The sequence below is a fragment of the Athene cunicularia genome (genome assembly GCF_003259725.1).
Source record: "Athene cunicularia isolate RWA chromosome 3 unlocalized genomic scaffold, athCun1 chr3_part1, whole genome shotgun sequence".
NCBI lineage: Eukaryota > Metazoa > Chordata > Aves > Strigiformes > Strigidae > Athene > Athene cunicularia.
The window spans coordinates 108,947,395-108,968,167 of NW_020799097.1; the positions used below are offsets into that span (position 1 = coordinate 108,947,395).

General features: G+C 38.5%; 1 protein-coding gene across 13 annotated transcripts in view; it reads right to left on the reverse strand.

Annotated features, from left to right (window-relative positions):
- Positions 1 to 20,773, reverse strand: part of NRXN1 (neurexin 1) — a 717,717-nt gene that overhangs the window by 123,136 nt on the left and 573,808 nt on the right. For all 13 annotated transcript variants that reach the window (XM_026844498.1, XM_026844485.1, XM_026844489.1 and 10 more), the window contains one exon: positions 5,878 to 6,049. In XM_026844498.1, the coding sequence (XP_026700299.1) occupies positions 5,878 to 6,049 (172 nt within the window). The remainder of the gene's footprint in view (positions 1 to 5,877; positions 6,050 to 20,773) is intronic.

Sequence of the window (20,773 nt, forward strand, 5' to 3'; positions counted from 1 at the left end):
TGTAGAAGGAGATCAGGTTTGTCAGGCAGGACCTGCCTTTCATAACCCCATGCTGACCGGGCCTGAGCATCTGGTTGTCCCTCATGTGTTGTATGATGGTGTGTAGGATGAGCTGCTCCATCAGCTTCCCGGGCACTGAAGTCAAGCTGACAGGCCTGTAGTTTCCTGGATCATCCTTCTGACCCTTCTTATAGATGGGCGTCACACTGGCCAATTTCCAATCTGTCGGGACCTCCCCGGTCACCCAGCACTGCTGGTAAATGATGGAAAGTGGCTTGGCGAGCACCCCAGCCAGCTCCTTCAGCACCCTCGGGTGTATCCCATCCGGTCCCATAGACTTGTGTGTGTCTGTGTGATGCAGCAGGTCACTGACTGTCTCCTGGATTGCAGGGGGGTCGTTCTCCCAGTCTCTGTATTCTGGCTGAGGAGGCTGGATCCCCTCAGTCCAACTAGTCTTGTTATTAAAGACTGAGGCAAAGAAGGCATTAAGCACCTCAGCCTTCTCCTCATCACTTGTTACCAAATTTCCTCCTGCATCTAGCAGGGGATGGAGGCTCTCCTTGGTCTTTCTTTTGCTACTGACATACTTATAGAAACATCTCTTCTTTTCCATGCTTGCTGAAGCCAGATTAATTTCCAGCTGAGCTTTAGCCCTCCTGATTTCCACCCTGCATATCCTCACAGCACCTTTGTAATCACTGTGTGTGGCTAGCCCCTTCTTCCAAAGGCTGTGAACTCTCCTTTTCTCCCTGAGTTGCAGCCAAAGCTCCCTGTTCAGCCAGGGTGGTCTTCTCTGTCATCAGCTTCTCCTACAGCACCTGGGGACCGCCTGCTCCTGAGCCATTAACACTTCCTTCTTAAAGAGTACCCAGCCTCCATGGGTCCCTGTACGCTTCAGGACCATCTCCCAAGGGAACCTGTCAAGTAGTTGTCTAAACAAGACAAAGTCAGCCCATTGGAAGTCCAGGGTGTCAGTTCTGCTGCCCCCTCTAAGAATAGAGAACTCTTATTTCATGATCGTTGTGCCCTTGTCAGCCTCTAACAGCCATCCACCAGTCCTTCTCTGTTCACAATTTCCTATTATTTTGTTTTTCCCTGGCCTGAATTGTTAGCTCAGTTTGACCCAAATTAACAACTCCTTTGGTTTCCTACCATAAATGTGTTCTTAGCAAATCTACATTTCAGTGTACAATTATTACTTAACTGAATGTACAAGAGCAGCCTGTTCACAGTAGTAGGTGGAACTGCTACTATGGGGCAGTTCCATCACCCCAACAGCAGAAAGCCAGTCAGGGAGTGGAATTAAAACTAAGTTGTGAAGCAGACAAGTCATATGGAGTAGAAAGGATCTACATGGAAAATGGGGTTAGTCTATTGATTACAAACTCTTGACTGTACAGTCAGTAGTTTTCTCATTCCTATCTGAGTGGAAATTAGACTGCATCCAGATAAATTAATGGGAAATCATTATCTGAAAAAAAAAATATTAAAGCTTTTTGAGAAGATGTAGAGAAATTATAATCATTAGGTAGAGAGGCATAACATTTAGTTAAGGTAGACGGAATATACAAATCTAGTACAGATCTGGGCATCTTGGACAGGAAAAACCATGGCCATTCTGAATCATAGGGCTACTCATCAGCCACTGACGTAACGAGAAAGTGACTTTGATGGGAGTCTGGAAGAACGTACGTACCTAAATCTAAACCTCTGTTTCTGAAAATCATACAACCATTTCAGAACACTGACACTCTTCACATTTGTCTAGGACTAAACCACATTTTTCCCCACTATACTCCAACAATAGCTAGCCACCTTGTACTGGGTCTGGCTGAACCGGAATTGGTTTTCCCCTATAGCAGCCCTCATGGTGCTGTGGTTTATGCTGGGAGCTGGCAGGGTGTTGATAGCACCCTGGTGTTGCGGCTACTGCTGAGCAGTGCTTACACAGCACCAAGGATCTTTCTGATATTTCCCCCAGTGGGACGGGGTGGGCAAGATCTTGGGAGGGGACACAGCCAGGACAGCTGACCTGGACTGACCAAAGGGATATTCCAGACCATATGACGTTTGCTCAGTATAAAGCTGGGAGAAAGGAGGAAGGGGGTGGGTCACCCTTGGTCCTCCGAGGCAACCACTACATGTATCGGAGCCCTGCTTTCTGAGAAGGCCCGACATCACCTCTTCATGGCAAGTAGAGAATAAATCGTTTTTTTTTTTCCTTCTGCACACAGACCTTTGTTTCACTTTGCTTATATTAAAACTGCATTTGTTTTACTCACAAGGGTTGGTCTATCTTATTTTCTTTCTCCTCTTTGCCCTGTTGAGAACAAGGGGAAGGGGGGGAAGTGATAGAGTGACTTGGTGGGTACCTGGCATTTAGCCGAAGTCAAACCACCACACACCTTTACAAAAATAATCATCCTCTGCCACTTGCCACCACCACTTCTCTTCCTTTTACAGCTCTCTTTTCATGTCTACTCAGATACAAACTGAAGGTGCATTGGCCCAAAGAAAGCCTGAGAAAACATAACACTTGAGACTAGGGGGCTGGAGAATGATGTACAAGAGAAACATGCTATATTCTAGTCAGCTTCCAGGGTCATTTCTGTATTTCAGTCAGCTCTAGGAGAAAACACATGAAGCAGCCATGGGAGTCCTATGGAGTATTGCCATATGATACTTTTTACAAGGTGTCTACTTTTGACTGCTCATAAAGCAATATCAGAGAATCACGTGCTACACCAGCTAGAAACCCCTTTGCGAGACCACTGAACTTTGGGCAGCTCCTGAAACCCAGAACTGAATTCAGACTCCTTACAAATCCCACACAGACTTGTGGTAATCAGGGTCACAGCTCTTTTTCAAAAGATGCTCCCTTTAACTATCAAGAGGAGTGCACACAGGATCCTCCCTAGCAAGTAATACAACACTGATTGTTATTTGGCCTTGGATGTCATTATCTTCAACACATAGATGGGGCCGTATGAAGGCTACACACACAATGAAACTGGAATATCTTGAGCCTCTGATCAGAAACTCCTCTCACAAAATTTTCACCCACTATTTTAAGACGCTGATCACAAGCAAGCAACGTCTTGTAGTCAGACACTCCAATGAGAAGTTTAATTCAGAGTATAATCTCTCCCCGTAAAGAACAGAGAATAGATCAGTTGGTATGCTTTAGGCAACTAACTTTTTTTTTTTTTTTTAATATTATTTTTTTTAAAAAAAGGAAATCCGGCATATTTAAGACTAATAAGCTTACTAATTAAACTGCTGATCTTGTTTCTATTCTTACTTCTAAAAAATCCAGGAGAGATAACTATGTGCTTACGTACAGTGGTATAGGCAAGCAAAGAAATTATGCAGAAAGAAACAATTCAGAAAACAGTCACAAAGCAAAAAAGAATATCCTTTCTAGCACTGAAATAAAAGCTAATGAGCCCTCATTACTCATGCAAACAAGACTGAATTAGGTCCATATTGTACAACTGCAACATGTACTCCATCCAAAACATGAGCAAAGAGCAAGCTAGCTGCTTAACCAGTATTGCCAGGTACTACTGTCAGTCCCTAAAACAGCAGCTGCAGTTGCACATCTAAATTGGATGCAGCAGAATTTTCCAAATTGTGCTGTCTGATATCTCTAAGATGTCACTTTTAGAAATACTACTTTTAGAACTGGAGTGACAGTGGTAGCTTTTCATACGGTGCCATTAATATCTTCAGAGCAGTATCAACCTTGCTCAAAGGCAGCACAGTCTTCAGGAAAAGCCTGCATCTTTTCTAAAATGTACATCAGTACCAGTCTGTGAAGAAACTAGTATTTATAAAAAGGTTTAAATGAAGAGTACCAAACCTGATGGAGCAGTATGGAAACATAAAAGAAAAGTATGGCTAGGTGCTCTTGTGCTGGGAGGAGGGGAGAAGCAATGGAAGGTGAAAAGGGGGAGGATGGATTTCAAAAGTGATGCTGTGCTATACAGGAGGCACAAAATATTACTACGGGAAAGGCAAAGAAAATTAAAGGCCAATTGCAGTCTTGGAAGATCCAGTGATAAAGCAAGCCAAGAGATTCTGTACCCTGGCTGATGAAACGACTGAAAATTCCTTGAAATGTAGCTTGTGCATAGATTGTTAAAAGAAGCTCAAGAAGCTCTAATTTTTTTTTTTATTTTTTTATTTTTTTTTTTTTTTACAAAGAAAGCATCCAACTCCACTAATCCCATCCCAAGGAAATCACTATTTTCTAAACTGATCTATGTTTGGTATAAACAAATCCTGTGTGCCACTATCTTCAGAACTCAACTGCAATTTATCATTGTTGTAACCACTTTGTATTTTCATGAAGAAACAGAACAGAGGTGAAAAAGAAAAATATTGTTATGCTTATCATTTAGGTAAAAAAAAACAAAACACCCCAAACCCATTTTTTTCCTTTCTGCTACATAGCTCTTGAACACAAACTAAGACACTCCTCTCCACCCACCACCACCTTATTTCAGCTACCATTTACCAAAGATTGAAAAAGTCACAGGACATATTTGATTCAGTATTCCTCTTTCCCTTAAGAGTTTATCACCTCTCAGATGTGTCTAACTTAAAGCCATTAATACTTTCTAACCACCAGAGCTCTCACTCATTCATAATGCATTAGCACACAGGTGTTTTTTTTTAATAACTCCTGCTATATATAATTTAATTTGCAATGCAAACTTTCATTTTTATTTTAAAATCTAAATAATTTCCAAGAAATTACCTGAAGGGTTATATTTCACCTGTGAATTTTAAAAATACTATTATTTAAGAAGTCAGGTGAACAGCTGGACTATAACTTGAACACCAAAACAAAAGCCCCCAAACCAACCAAACCCCTAAATACTAATTAGTACAGGGAATAGCTTATGCATTCATTATTAGTGAAACATACCCTTCTGTCCCACTCCACCCCCAAAAAGAGAATGTTCTGCTGTTAAAAAGATAAATCAGAACTGTCATTTATGTAACAGCAAATATGCAAACCAGAACACCTTTCACTTACATCTCTGGATTTGCTGCCTTCTGCTTAATAATATAAACACACACACCAACTGTTAACAGATAACATGCAGATTTGTAAGTTACCATTAAGGGCTCAGTAGTCCTATTCAATAAGAAAGGGACTGCGTATCTGAAAAACCTGTTGCCTTTAAAAATGAATAAAATTAGTAACACAGTAATCTTCAGTGCATGGCATTTGCATAAAATTAAATATGGGCCCGATCAAGGCAACTCTGTATTCACACAAGCGGTCCTGTTCAAGTAACCAGCATCACTTGCATAAGGAATATCCTGTAGTTTGTATTTCAAGCTAAGGCATCTTAATTTGGTTGGTTGGTTGTACAATTGATAACTGATACACTTCTTGGTTTATGCCTGCTGGAACTCTTCTGCTAAATTAATAAGCTTCAGACTGCTTTAATAACAATTTGTAATTAAACAAAGGCAGACAGCGTTTTCCTCAGTAAATGTTTTAACCCCATCACTTGGAGATTGATTTGGGAGTCACTTTACTGTGTAGCTTTTGTCAAAGCCTTTTTTTCCCCCCCCTAAAACAATAATCCGATAAAAACAAATGAAAACAAGAAACAAAGCCACTATTTCATGCCTTGATAACTGTATTTTTCCACTTCTAGTAATAACTTGAATTTGTGCTTTTAAACTCACTTAGGAAATGCCATCATCATAAACTGCATATTGCTCAGGACTCTAACTACTCAATTAGCTACTCAAATACTGCAAAAGAGCTGATGTTGTATTAGAAGAGAAATAAAATGAGCCAAACTCCACGCATTCCCCTCCCTTTTACTCAGAAACGTTTCTGTAAGACCTTACCTGCTGGGTAACGTTCGATAACCGGCCAGTTGTCCACCTGTAATGTGGCATTGCCACCACTTCTTGTAAAACGTACTACATGGTATTTTCCATCATTAATGATTGCGTTGATCTCTTCAATAGAGATGTCATCAGTTCCAACATTAAATTTAACTCCAATTTTTCCCTGGTGCTGCACATTTAAAGAAAAAAAAAAAAAAATAAAAAGGAAGAAGAAAAAGAAGAACTAATTAAGAGTTGTTTTAGCAAGAAATAGAGACAGTGTGTCATACAGGGAAAGATTTCTAACAACATCATCCCTCCTCAGATGTAACTTCTGAAGGCTTGCATGTGGCAGTGACAAGGCTTCAGACAGCTCAGTAAGTCCAGGATGTCTCTTTGATGGATAATTGATATTCCAAATGAGTTACTTCACCAAATTGAGTTCTATCCTTTTCTGAGATTCACATCAAGATGAGGAGGGGGGAAGGAGGAGGAAAGCTCAAGTTTTCTTTCTTTGTACCCTCCCTCACCTCAACGAGGATTAAACATAATTTTTCCTTTTAGGCTTTCAAAATGGAAAGCCTTACAGTGTCACTTGGAAGAGGTACAAGGATTTTCTAGCTGTAAGAGCCAAGGCCCAGCCCTGCATCTCCTTTCTCCAAACCTCATTCATACTCAGAGTCTTCACAAATGATAACAAAGGAAACTTTTTTTTTTTTCCCCCTAATGGAGAGATTTTTTGCATCGCTTTGTAGAAGCTCCAAATCATTAAGACAAGAACAGATTGATTGACTAACAAGGACTTTCCTGATCAGAGCCAGAGAGGAGCGAAAGGCATTTGTGACAGTGAGATAGCGTCTTGTTCCCACTAAGGACTGAGACCCTGATTTTTTTTTTATTTTTTTTTTTTTTTTTTTTTTTTTTTTTTGTCTGGAATTTGCCTGTGAAGTCTTGTGCCTGAGCATGCCAAGGGCTGATGGGAATTTCCCACGCACATTCATGCTCAGAACCAAGGCTGTAGATTTTTCAGATGACTGTAATACTAGCATGTTTTCATTTTTATTGTCTTTTAACTATTAAGATGTTCACTCTAATGGGGCATTTACATTTTAACAAATTCTTTTAGTGTCTATTAAAGTTTAACTTAAGAGAAAAAAAATCATGAAGCACTTATGAAATCAACTCTATTCTTGAATAAGAATATTTATTAAATTGAGAAGAAAAAACCAAAAGCACGGCACAGTATGAGACTGTGCATAATAAGGGGCAATTCTATGTGAAATTTCACATCACTGGTATATCCTTCTTAAAATTCAAAAAACTTCTTAAAAGTTTTTATGCTACCAAATGAAACACAATGAAACATTTCACTTTGTACCTCTTGGTGATTAATGTAAAGCTGATTCTGGAAAGACTGACGACTGCACAGCTTTTGTGTCTGCTCCCTCTTTCTCTTACTATCCTAGCACCACTTACTGTAGTAAGCATATCCTGCAGCTTCTCTTCTCTGGAAGTCTCCCAGGCAAAGAACTCAGGAGTTCTTCCACTTTATTTTATTCTCTTTTTAAATACCTGTCTTGATTTTCCAAAAGTACTTGCGTATTCCAGTTACACAGTTGAGCAGCTGATGAACACCTTTGGAGAAAGTCCCTCGATGTTTTGGCACTATGCTATCACCTCTTCAACTATGATCTTTTTTAAAACAGTGAAAAGGACTATTCCCTGCTGAGATTTGCAGAATTACTCTGAAAAGTATCTTTTTTTATTTGCTCTGTTGCTTAAATAATGCTCTAAATATTCCTCTTCTTTCCCGTGCAGACTGTTTTAGCATTTCTCTTATGGCTGGCCTACTTTTCCATGCCTGTAGGGTGTCAATAAGGGATCCACCTCATGCAGCACATGCTCACCCCCTTTGGCCTCTCAAGTGAGTTGCAGAGTAATCTCTCAGTTATATATCTTGTGAGAGTAACTGTAGCTCTATTTTATTTCAACTGGTTCAACTCAGAATAGATTTCACCCATTTTCTCCCATAGATGCAGTAGCTTATTTGCTTCACCTGTTTCATTCATATGCTTACTCACTTTATACAAAAAAGTATACAAAGAAATATAACATCATCCTGGCTCTAAATCTCCTCTTTTACTAATTTATGAAATGCAGAAAACCAGCATGTAATGATAATGGCATATGCACCTTTTCACAGTACTTTCAAGAAATCAAAGGCTTTCAGGATTAAAAAAAGCCGACTAATTTTACCACGATTCGTAATTATACTATTCATAACCTACACGTTACATACCTGCTTTTCTATCTGTTATACGGATGTATATACATATATTATTTTAGATGAAAAAATGTCAAGGAAAAAACCCACCTTTGAGTGAATAGGACAGGTGCAGGAAAAATGAAGTGGCATAAAAAGCAAATATATCAGCAGCTTTTCCAAAACAAGAGAATGTGGTGCTGCAATGGTTACCAAGTTACCATTTGGAAATGGCCAGGTACTGGCAAGTGAAATGAACTTGAAAGCAGGCCTTTAGTTTTCCTTGATGCGTACATACATTTAATGAAAAAAGCAATTTTTCCTGACTTCCCTACATTTGTATAGAAGTAATGTGCACAGAGACGAAGCACGAAGCTGCAAAGAATATCACCCTAATAGTTGATAACATACTAGACTGATAATTTTTACTCTATTTTTAAGATATTTGTGTAGCTGAGAACATGAAAAACTCTATTTTTAAAGGGTACATTTCATTTTTTCACACTGCTTCAGCACCTGTGGGCATTTATGTAATCTTCCATAAAACAAAGAAGCAAATCTGGGTTTTGAGTTTAAGTCTTCCTTATTATTATATCCATATTTAAGTCTGATACTAAACACGATATAGACTACAACCCCATTGTGCACAGCCCATATTATGCAAAGACCTGACAGTACAAGGGCCTAGACAGATGACACTGCCACAAAGCAGTAAGTCACCATGTATCAGGTGAGTCGCAATAAGCTCTTTTGTTTGTAGACTGACTTTTTTAAGCCCTTGCATAAACATGCAGTAGTTTGACTCACTGTACTTCTTTACTGAAAGATAACATGTCACACTATTTTTCATTTGTAATTGGTTAAGACCATGTGCACATACAGTTATTGTGGATCAGTTGACGTACAGTAGCTTGTTGAGATAATCTGATCTCAGCCCTGTGATGCTTAATATAATGGGCCTGTAGTCCATTAGAAAGAACTGCTTTTTTTTTTTTTCTTTCCTCCTTCTTTTTGGGGCAAGATGGTAGTGCAGAAAGGGAAGAGACTGATTAAACTGAAGCATACCAAATCACTATTTTTATGCTTTGCCAGCCTCTGTTGCATAGTGCAGTAGTAGAAACTTTCCTTTATCACTTGTTCAATTCATAATAATCTTATTCTTCTTATCTGAAATGGCCTCAAACAAGTGCTGAATGAGAGGTTCCCTCTTCAGCACCCTGATGATGGCCACTATAGAAATGTCTGTGCATTACTAAGTACTGCAGTAAGTCAACATTATAGCTGAATGATGTTATCCCTGCACATCATTTCAGACTCATAGTTCTAGGAGGTTATGTTTGCCTGCTAGCAAAGGTGATCATTTCAGAGCTCCCCTGGTAAAAATCAGCTCCGTACACAAGGCCCTTAGAAGCCCACTGCACTGTTTATGGTTCTTAGCCTGTGTTTGATGTTTCTCAATCTCACACAGTTGTGAGAGAACATAGCAATGAAATCAATTCCTTTTCCTACTGTGCCTTTATCTAATCTGAACTGGGAAGGCCACACTCACGGAGTGGAGACATGTAGGAGATGGAAGAGTCTCCAGTATTATTTCCAAGAGAGGCCAGAAGCGAGGACACACTTTCAGGAGAACAGTGAACCATTTCAAGTAGTGTAAACATTCTTCTCTGTCTCCTGAAATAATCAGAAGGTTCCATGAATACTGCCACAACCATCACATCATCACCACTGCCCCCTGGGACAAAGCAGCACAGGGACCTCCAATTCACCTCTAGACAAGCTACATGACACTCTGCGCCCCAACCAGCAGCTCTTCAGAAAAGCTAAACTTTTGGTTCTTTGGCCACATCGCTCCTCCACAATATCTACACAGACAAACAAGATCATTTGGTGTTACCTGAAGCACCCCTACACATTACTGCAACGTGCAGTGTAGGCTTTGCCTACAGTTTAACCTCTGCTTATAAGAAGGAGTCTGAGCTCACAGGGTAAGGATAAATACGTTAACAGCTTCAAAGCAGTTGGAAAAAAGAATGAGACACACATAAAGAATGAGATACACATGTTTAGCTCCAATCCTACTTTCCTAATGCACTTTAAAACGCTAGGAGTTTTGACTGCTCAGACAGTATAGGTGTGTATGGATGCATGTGTATATACCAATCATTCCAAAACATTTTTTTCTTCAAAAGCACTGGCAGCTACTACTGTAATCTAGCAGCTCCAGCGGAAGATTTTCAAGCATATTTTATGAATTGTGTACTCTAAATACTTCTACCCTGGCTTTAACAAGCTTCTGATGAAGCACTGAGAATGCTGATGAACCCAAGAACAAAGAAAGAAATGTGAAATGCAAACTAAGACAGCAGCTGACAGTGCAATTTGTTCCCTGTTGAACCTTAGTTCAGTGCTACTGATCTGCCAACTCCAAATGCAGTAAAAGCTATGCTAGTATAAAAAAAAAAAAAAAAATAAAAAATCTATCTATCTATCTATCTATCTATCTATCTATCTATCTATCTATCTATCTATCTATCTCCAGAATAATGACATTTCCTATAGCAAGGTTTTACTGCTCTCAGTAGTAATAATTCTGGAATCAGTCAAACATGAGCATGTGCAAATTTGGCACAATAGTAGTTTTAGAAGAGACCACAGACAACATAAACTCATAATACTTACAATCTTTAACCACTTCCAAAGAAAAGTAATAATACTGTGACTCCCACAAGCGAACAAACAGAGAAAAAAAAAAAAAAAATCAAGCATGCCAGCTTGCATCATACAGTGTCAGACCCTGAGAGACAACTTTCTGGTGAATGTGATAAAGTCTTAAAACTAACCGATGGTTTATTTTGATTTTATTGAAGAATAAGTTTATTGAGTTTAATTAAAAAGAGTGAAATGATTTTCACTCAGATGTAATCAGAGATTAATATTCTATATAGTAGAAATGTATGCAAAATAATTGAAATAATTTCTGGATTTCTGAATCCTGTAAGGAAAGACATATATAAAAAAAGTACTGTTTGCTTCAGGAAGTGAGAGGAGGGATAATGAACAAGAAGATACACTTGAACTCCAAGATTGAGTAATTACATATATTTTAGTCTAATAATCCATGAATATTTCTTATTACTATCTAGTATCTTCCAGAGGAAATGTTTCCTGGAAAAGCACAGAAGATATAAAACGTCTGGGCAGACTTCTTTGAATAAGTACATCTTTCGTATTCCGGTGAAAGAACTTAACTTTCTGGATATGGATTTCTAAATTCATACTCTCAGGTATTATGTCACTAACCTAACATCATAAATTATTTTTTTTATCTTTCTTTTGTTACTGCTTTTCTCTATGAGAAGTGATACAATATCCAACCTAATTTCTACCAACAGTAGTCAAATCTTTTTACCTTTAGTCAACTGCAGGACAACAGACCATAGGAACCAGCATTCTCCTGTCATCCCTCATCTTGAGTACTTACAGTCAGATTTTGTGTCCATGAATTCAGAAAGGTAACCATTTTCAGGGATGGATTATAGCTTTCAGTATATCAGCACTTGACATACTGTAGAAAATCTAGGAGGGGCTTGAAAATTCTGAGTGCTATCAGGCAAAGTAATCAGTCAATAGGTAAGCACTTCAAGCAAGGAAACAAAGATTTTTGCTGATGTCCGATAGGGTGCATCCAGCTGGTCTTCAGTCTTTGACAGACTGGAATCTGACAAGCATGAAACTGGTTTCTCTTTCTTCTTCCAAAAGCTGGAAATATGTAGCTACTGTGGAGAGGGCAAAAAAACATCCAACCCACAACTTCTCCATTTCCTGGTTGCCTAGTGAGGAGACTGAGCTATTTGTGGTGTTCCTTCTTGCCAGTTCTCACCATTTATTTGCAACTTTCCCAATATTTGTTTATTTTTTTTTTTAAATCCACAACTCTGTAGACTTTAGGTTATGAGAAACTACTTTTCATTTTAAACCAAGCTCCTTGTTCTGATAATTGTACAGAAAAGCTTAAAACCCAAAGCCTTGCAGTCTACTGCGTTGGCAGGCTAATAGAAAGAACCGAAAAACATGTTAAATCCCATGATTTTAAACTAAATTATTGATTTTTTTTTTTTCAGCTGGAGGTGTGATACTTTATGCAAGTGACATTGATTTCATTATCCTCGTATCAAATCTGAGCACCATGCAGCAAAGTGGCCTTCCCCTCAATCCAGTCTCCCAGCAATTTTGACCACTTCTCCTTCACCATTAGACCTGCCTCTGGAAAGATTTGTTCCCCTTTACTTAATTCTCAGCTTCCTGGTTTCCAAGACGGTGGGACTAGAGGAATGAACTGACAATACTTACTTCCAAAATGCTCTATAAGACTTTATCTACAGCTGACTGTTCTTTCTGAGTCTCCAGTACACAGCATTCTTGCATTCAGAAACTTTTTTCGTGACTTGAAGAACATAATTACTTGGCTTGAGTTGTAGCTGGAATCTAAATGTGACCCTTGGATTTCTGCGAGAAGAGTGGTCAGGTCTGTGGTACCCTTTTGCACACACCAATCTGAAATGCGATCTTGGCCACAAAATGCTGCCTAACACTACTCTAAGCCACTACTCATTTTATCCAGGGAGGAAAAAATGTTATCTGCAGAGCCACAAACGTCACCAATATTTCCTGCAGCACCTGTGCATGCTCACCTAAGTGCAAACCCAAGCACACCTTTCTCATCTACACCAAGATTCTTTCACAACCAGTACAAGGCACTTGAAAAGCAGATTTATAATCATAAATTTACAGCAAGAAACGTTTGGGGTGTTGGTTTTTCTTTTTTTCCTCCACTGATTTTGGGATCCTCAGTCAGTTGTTTCATGGATTTTGTTAATGAGAAATAGACAGAGAATTTGCAACAGATTTTGCTCTCACATCTCACTCAGAAGCTCTGTAAGATCATTACATAAACCTTTAAATGACCCCAGTTTCATGCCATTAAGCTACCTAGATTTTCTAAATCAATATAGATATAATAAAAATTCATTGTTCAACAGATGCCCCTGGTTGACATGTAAGAAATAGTACTGCCACTGTAACAATATTATGTATGCAAATACATACAGACACTACCAGAGCTACTGCACTCTTAAATGTTGCTCTACAAAAATTAAGCATCTTCTAGCCTTAAATCAATGACCTGTAAAAGAGGTAAGTGAAATATGGGCCCAGCATCACACTAATTTACAACTGAGGCGTACCTGAAAAAAACCCAAAACCTACCTAAGTGGCTTACTAAGTGGAAGAAGTGACACATGAGTTAATTTTTTTTATGTCACAAAATGCCATATATGCCACCACAGAACAAAAAGCCTGGAAAGAAGGTATCACAGAAGTGTTCACTGACCCAGTATTTCAAGGCAGGAAGCAACTACTCTTTAGTACTATGAAATAATGACTTGTATCACTTCCTGACTTAAAATAATTGCCCCCACAGTCTGCTTTAAGTGCTGTTACAGCAATTCGATTTATACATAAAGCTCAGCAAGGAGAAAATGCAGAAATATTTATAAATCTACAGTTCTGACACTTCAGCTCTCAGACTGCAGTTTTCCTGTTTAAACATTGTAATTCTCGTTGCTATATATCATAGCTGTATTACTTCAAGTTACTCTGATGATGAATTACTGAGGCAATACAATTACCCTAACAACCAGCCCCCCCAAAATGCAATAGTTATGGAAGACATATGGTGTAGAGCCCGCAGCAGCAGCATATTGCATCTTATTATCCACTCAGCATCATTACTGCAGTACACAGAATTAAATTTTTCTGAGAAAATATGCAGTAAAGAACAATTTAAGTAGTCAGATCCTAACATCATACTTTCTGTCAAAACAGCATGTCACACAGAGATGTCTTGACCTTGCTAGTGTCTCACCAAGGATTCCCAATTTTGGTGTGGTGGTATGGATGGGTTGAAGAGACTACAGATGCTGTTATACCAAATGGAGAGGAAGGAAAAGTCTTTTAACTACTAGCCAAGATAACTCACATGCCTTGACGTTGCTCTTGCACACTTATTTTCCACCTAGGCAGATACCTCTGAGCTTGTCTACCCAAAATATTTGCCAGCCTGAGGAATGGCATACTAATTAGGAACTCCAGATACTCAAAAATGGCACACTGTTCCTCCACACACATACATCAACATGTACTCTCTGATGAGCACAGTAGAATTTGAAAATTAGGCTCACTTTACACTTTTGTATAATGTTTATAGAAAGAGATGATTAAAATAGCATTCCTTGAACTAGATAATTATCCAAAGGTGTAATTATACTCCTAGGAAAAAAAAAAACCAAACCAAACAACAAACCAAACCAACAAACAAAAAAACCACCAAAACCCCAAGTGAGTAGCACCTTGATATTGGTACAATCTAATCCACACGGAAATTCTGCTGGTTTGAGGGTATTGATTTCTGTGCTTAGAAAGGCTTCACAGAACTCCTGATAATTTGCGTGTCAAACAAATCCAAAGTCAAAGTCAGTAGGAGGTAATACTGGGACCAGAAGCAAAGAATTGGCAAATTCTCAAGCAGGCTTCCATGCTAAATGATTAATAGCCATATGATCAATACACATGCTCATGAAAACACAAGCAATAAATTTTTAAGAATGTGGGTCAAAGGGCTTTTCACATTAAAAAACTGTAGGAAATTATTAAAACCCAAAAGTTGTATTAGAAGTACAACAGAAAAAAAAAAACCAAAACCAAAACAAACAAAAAAAACCCACAAAACCAAAAACCAACAACCAAAACAAACAAAAATAATTGATTACTGGTTTGAGACAAATGTATGACTGAAGTGAAAAGACTTTACCCAAGGAAGCATAGCTATGTTATTAGCAGACAGCAGAACACAACATGCCACAGGTTAGGCTTGGGCTCCCTGCGGAAAGGCAAGTCCTGGTCATTGTCCCATTTTCTGAGCAATACTATTGTTTCTGTTGTCAGCTTTCTTTCTCTTATAATCAAGTGTTGAGTCATCCTATGGCACGCTTTAATATCATGTATGTTTTTCTCAATGGTGCTAGTTTCCTTTATCTTGTCTTTCTTCATCTTGAAGATCTTTCAGAATCAAAACCAATTTGACAATTTCCCTGTGCGCCGTGTTGAGATACGCAGTGCAGAGTAGCCTATTATCAATGCTACAACAGAGGAACTCACTTCTTTTGATCACTTAATGCTGCAGAGCATGTTAAAATTCTACACTGGATACATGTAGCGCATGAAGTGATCAAACAGCGTTGGTTGACTGGACTGTGAAAACCAACTGGTAGCTGGAAGGGGAAAGCAAAACCTCATAGCTACCTCCACATTCTCCTCTGCTACTGCTGCTAACAGTTGCCAAGGTTTGAATGACATTGCTTTGACAAAAAAAAAAAAAAAAAAAAAAAAATCAAAAAACCACCCTGTAGAAGAGAAAGTGCCATGAAGCAATGAAAGGGCTGTGTACAGGAAATCATGTGTTCGTAAACAGCTTCTACAAGGAAGAAATCTCCAAAGGAAGTATTGCAAAATAGCACGAACAGCTTCACCAGTATGCTTTTCAAAATGCAAGGAGCTTGCAAATAAACTTAACTGTATTTAGAAGAAACCTGCCAGATATTTGAAAAGGCTAACCCTAAACAAATCAGGTAAAATCAAAATAGAAGTTAACCCACATCAAGGGAGCTTTGCATATAACAGAGTTGAGTACTGTCAGTCTCTGAATGCCTCTCCAAAGCAGGGGACAGTCACGAATGCTGCCTTCACTGGAATGATCAGCATCAGGCTTGAATGAGGTCCAAATAAATTCTTCGTGTTCATGAACACAATGGTATTTTAAAAAAGTCCCTAACAGTATATAAATACTTGCTTTACAACATGTAGGAGAACAGCCATTAACAACCAAAACTGCAAAATGCATCATTATCTTCAAACTGCACAAGGGAATGGAACAATGTCATCCTCCTAGTTATGAATTCTTCAGTACTTACGTACTTTACAATAGATTTTTACCACTGTTGGAAATTACCACTTTGCAAATAGGGTCTGTTAGGCAACCAACAATGAACTTACGGCAGTATTCTAACCTCACTGATAGCATATGCCTGATTTCTGCCCTTAGTGCATCTACTTACTTATATGGTTTTTATGTATGTGGCACACGTTTACCTCTGAAGGTTAAAAGGCTGAAGTAACTCCACTGGAGTCAAGGCCATTTTAGAAATATTAACATGGTAAAACGAGGGTATCTCTCACTAGGTTTACTTGCTACTTTTTCAAAGCTTCTTCCTCTTTCTGCTATGCTCACATATTTCAGTGTGGAAAAGATGTGATGTAAAATATTTGACAGACAGCTGATGCAAATGATGTGCTTTCAATATTATTATTAAAATTCTAGGTTTACTAAGATCAGAGTTTTCCTAGAAAAAGCTGAGTAGAAACCAGACATATAACTGTTCTCATTTTCATACTTCTACAACTTTAATAAAACTATTTGGGGGGGGGGGGAAATTTCACACACCAGAAGACCCTCACTATAAATAGCTGCCCTACAAATACACCCCCTCACTCCAAAATGCAGCCTAGCTGGCTGGCATATCTATGACTTTCGACATACAAATCTTTGAGTAGTTGAAGGCTGTGAATAGCTTTTCTACTATTTGGTCAGATAAGCCTTTGCAAATACATCAGGGTGGCAGGGAAGAGAATAGGTATCTCTGAAAGGGAACAAAAAAAAAAAAAATAAAAAGCACACAGACACTGAGAAGGGGATTCATGGACCTGTTGGATCAAGTCCCACTCTTAAGACTTCCTAAAAACATAGGAGGGAAAAAACTCGGCATCTTAAATAGCCTTCTGGATAGCTTATGTTTGAAATGCCTTGTGCTCTCCAGCAGATAACCCAATGTCTTGCTGACTTTGCTAGCATCACAGAGGTGAGGTTTCCACATGGGTGAACTAACCACTCTTGAGCAATTTATTCAAGAGCATTAGACTCAAAATGGCTTTTAGTATAGCATCAGGCAAGGTAGATGTGTGGGCATGTGTGTGTGGCTGCGCACACACACAGCCTTTCAGACATTCTTCTGCATGAGATCTGATAACTTCGGGGCTATAAAAAGCAAACCTTATTTCTTTTTCCTATTTTTTCAAATGTTTTTTTCCCCCCACAAATAGTCTCATTAAGCAGTAGCATCATCAGAGGACAATATGTACAAGTTTCTTCACCTACAGCGAAGCTAGGTTTTTGCCACTTCTGCTTTGCCTGTGCAATTGCTAACAAATTTCTTGGCTCACCCACCATTGCAAAGGGCATTGTGATTGACAGATCTCCCCAGTAAGCACTCTCCCATTTCCTCTTTCAGCTCTGCACATCTTGGGGACCACTCAGGCAGAGCTTCATGCAAGTACTGTGCCCATTCTGCTGTGAAGAAACTCCACAAACTCCAACATACAGAACATATCACAAACAAGGAATCCCCTGGAGCTCCTCTTCTACTAAGGTCTGCCTCTTATATTACAAAAGGGCTTATTTTGCCTCCTAGATAATTACAATTATTTTCTGTGCTGCATCCCACACTCAGAAACCAAACTTTAAGTAGAGAGAGAAGTACTGACAAACAAAACCTTTTCCACCTTCTTTCACCAACATAAATACATCATAATCTATATATGTATGCAGATGCATCTGAGTGTATGATTGTGTATCTGTGTTTTAAGTAGATGTATATACATATATGAGTATGATGAGGTAAGACAGAACATCCTAGTGCACACAGTCCACACAGAGGGATAAGAACACAAAACAAATATGTGCCACTACTGCTTAGCAAAAGGTGTTAAAATGATGAGCAGAGCAGGACAACCATGGTAAACTGGATTCTGTGGGAATGATAACATTAAATCATAACATTTGTCATCACCTCAAGGCAGTGATCGGTGACATGCCTTTATTCTTTATAAGGAACAAATTACAGAAGGGTGAGGTTTGCAGAAGATGTACAATCTTGAGCTTTGCAGTTTTGTTCTTTGACTAATTTAACTAACACTGTTCTAATTTAAAATGTCTTCAGTGTATCAGTTTCAGTGCTGATGGATGTTTCCCTCCTGCAGAATACTATCAATTAAGAGACTTATTCTAACCATAAAAATAAAATAATGCTCTGTTTATTGTTAACAGAAAGACTAAACTCTAATAAGAATTCCTGATTAATTACTTATCAAGGAAAATCGACCTTAATTAGGGTCAACTTCTATGGCAGACATCTTAATTTATTCTTTAATTTCTGTATGTGAACACATTTCTCTCAACAGAACAATTGATTCACAGCTCAAATCAAACTCTTCGATTCTATTTGTATTTTTTAAAGGAAAAATAAATAAAAATGGTATCTTTTGAAACCAGTATATCTGTTGTAAGACCCAACTGCCTTAAGTAATCAAAAATAATGCTTCCTGGTTTTACTCCTGTTGCCCTGCTGAAACAATTCTTGCAGAGATAGCACTACTAGTGGGATCTGGACAGTTCTGAAACCTTCCAGTATCCTTAAACTACTTATTTCACGTGATTATACCAGTGCAAGAGTGGGGTACATCTCAAGACAGATTAATACTCAGTCAGCCTATACTGCATTATCCCTTCAGTGCCCTTCTCCCACTCTTTGAGGGGAACAATTTAAATCAGGTTGGATATGTTGACACAGCTAATTGTCGTGCCTTTGACTGAAGCACAGATAGCTCAAACTTTGTTCTCTGCAGATGTAACAAGTAAGAAGCATTAAACCAAAATACTCTGCAATGTACCTATGTAATCAAATACCTAGGGGTGGGAAAGCTCCAGTCATTAATGAAATGATATATAGCATAGACAACCCCAGGTATGCATATATGAGGAGCAACTATGTCATTTGAGAAAAATCAGGCTGCAAAAGCTGTTTAAGAAGCTGGGTAAATACACAGGAAATCTTGAGCTATGTGCTGTCACAGCTAGGTATCTATCTACATATACCTCAAGGGAGGGTAGATGGATTCTGCTCCTTCTCTTGTATCCTCATAACAATTATTTCAAAAGATTAATTTCCTCTAAAAAAAACCCCAACCAACCAACAAACAAAAACGTCTCCCCCTCTGACATACAGCTAACATGACCGCATTTGGGAAGGTGTCATGGGTTCACAGTTCGAAACTACGGAACTCTCACTGCTTGCTGTATTTAGCTTTATGTACTTATTAATATTGGTATTGAGTAAGAAAAGGTTCTGTCATGATTCTTGGATGCTTTTCATCCAACTTGGATGGATAAAAATAGGAAAAAAAATAGATATTTTTATTTTCAACAATTGTTTTGTTCTAGAAATCAATGAAACACAAGATGAAGCTTCAGGATGCAATTGATGCAGAGATGGCCTATGATCCACTAGAGAGGGCTGCTTTGAAAACTTAATATAAAAATAAATAAATAAGGGGAGGGAATTAATGGCCAATATAATGCACATAATATTTTCACATTTTTTAAATAAAAGAATATACCTGAAATCTAGTACATTGAGGTAAACCTTCCACATCCAGCATCCAACTTCTTTGTCCTTACCATTCCTGTTGGACAACAGACTTAAGGTTTATTGGATACAAAACCAAACAAAAAGTGGGGGGAGCAGTGCAGTAAGAGAGGCCTTTAACCTTCAAGATTCAGTTTGTGAATTGTAATCTCAGAAATCTTTTTCTGGGAATTTATAATCTATTGATTATAAATCTACAACATGAGCTATTTTCCAATTACGAGTTAAACCCCTTTACATCAGGCTCCCTGCCTCAAAAAGGCACTAAAACAAACAGAAAAACACTTGCTGGGCAGCTCTTCACTCAGAAGGATTTAAACCTAGTTGAGGAAAAGCTATGCTCTTATCCCACACCGTATCATTGCAGGCTGGAGTATTTTTCACTCCAGCAAGTCCAGGCTTTCCCACTCGGTAATTCCCACCACCAGCCTCCACAATTCTGTGGCACAGCCTGACAAAATAGTGATCTCACTCCACATCTCCCTTGCTCCTGGAGAAAAAGCCATATAAAAGGGAACTGTAACATGAAGGGCTGGGTCAGCAGAGCATGACGGTGACTTCAGGGATCTTTGAAAACACATTACTGATTAAAATATCAACATACTACAGCGTTGTAACACCTTCCACACAGGCTGGTCCAAAGGAGGTTTCCCATCAATCAGTGGCATTGGATTATGAAATTAAGGCTTGCTCTGTACTTGCCCTCCATTATTATATATTTCGTAATCCACACACTGTTCCCCCAGTACCCACAGTGCCTCCAAACACATTTTCCATAGAGAATATGGTAAAACATGTGGACATAAAAAGGACTGTGCATAAAAACTGTTTTTCTGCCCCCCTTGGGCAATCCTTTTATGGATATTATTTTTGGTAATAAATTGTTTTGCTTTAAAAAGCAAATAAATGCAAAATAACAAATGCAAACACAGAGAAAATAATTCAGAAATATGTATTGAATGATTGTACAGGCTTCCAAAATAATTTTATATTATGTCAACTTAGAAGAACAATTCAATGTAGATATTGGCTGCAAAAAAAAGTATTTTATACC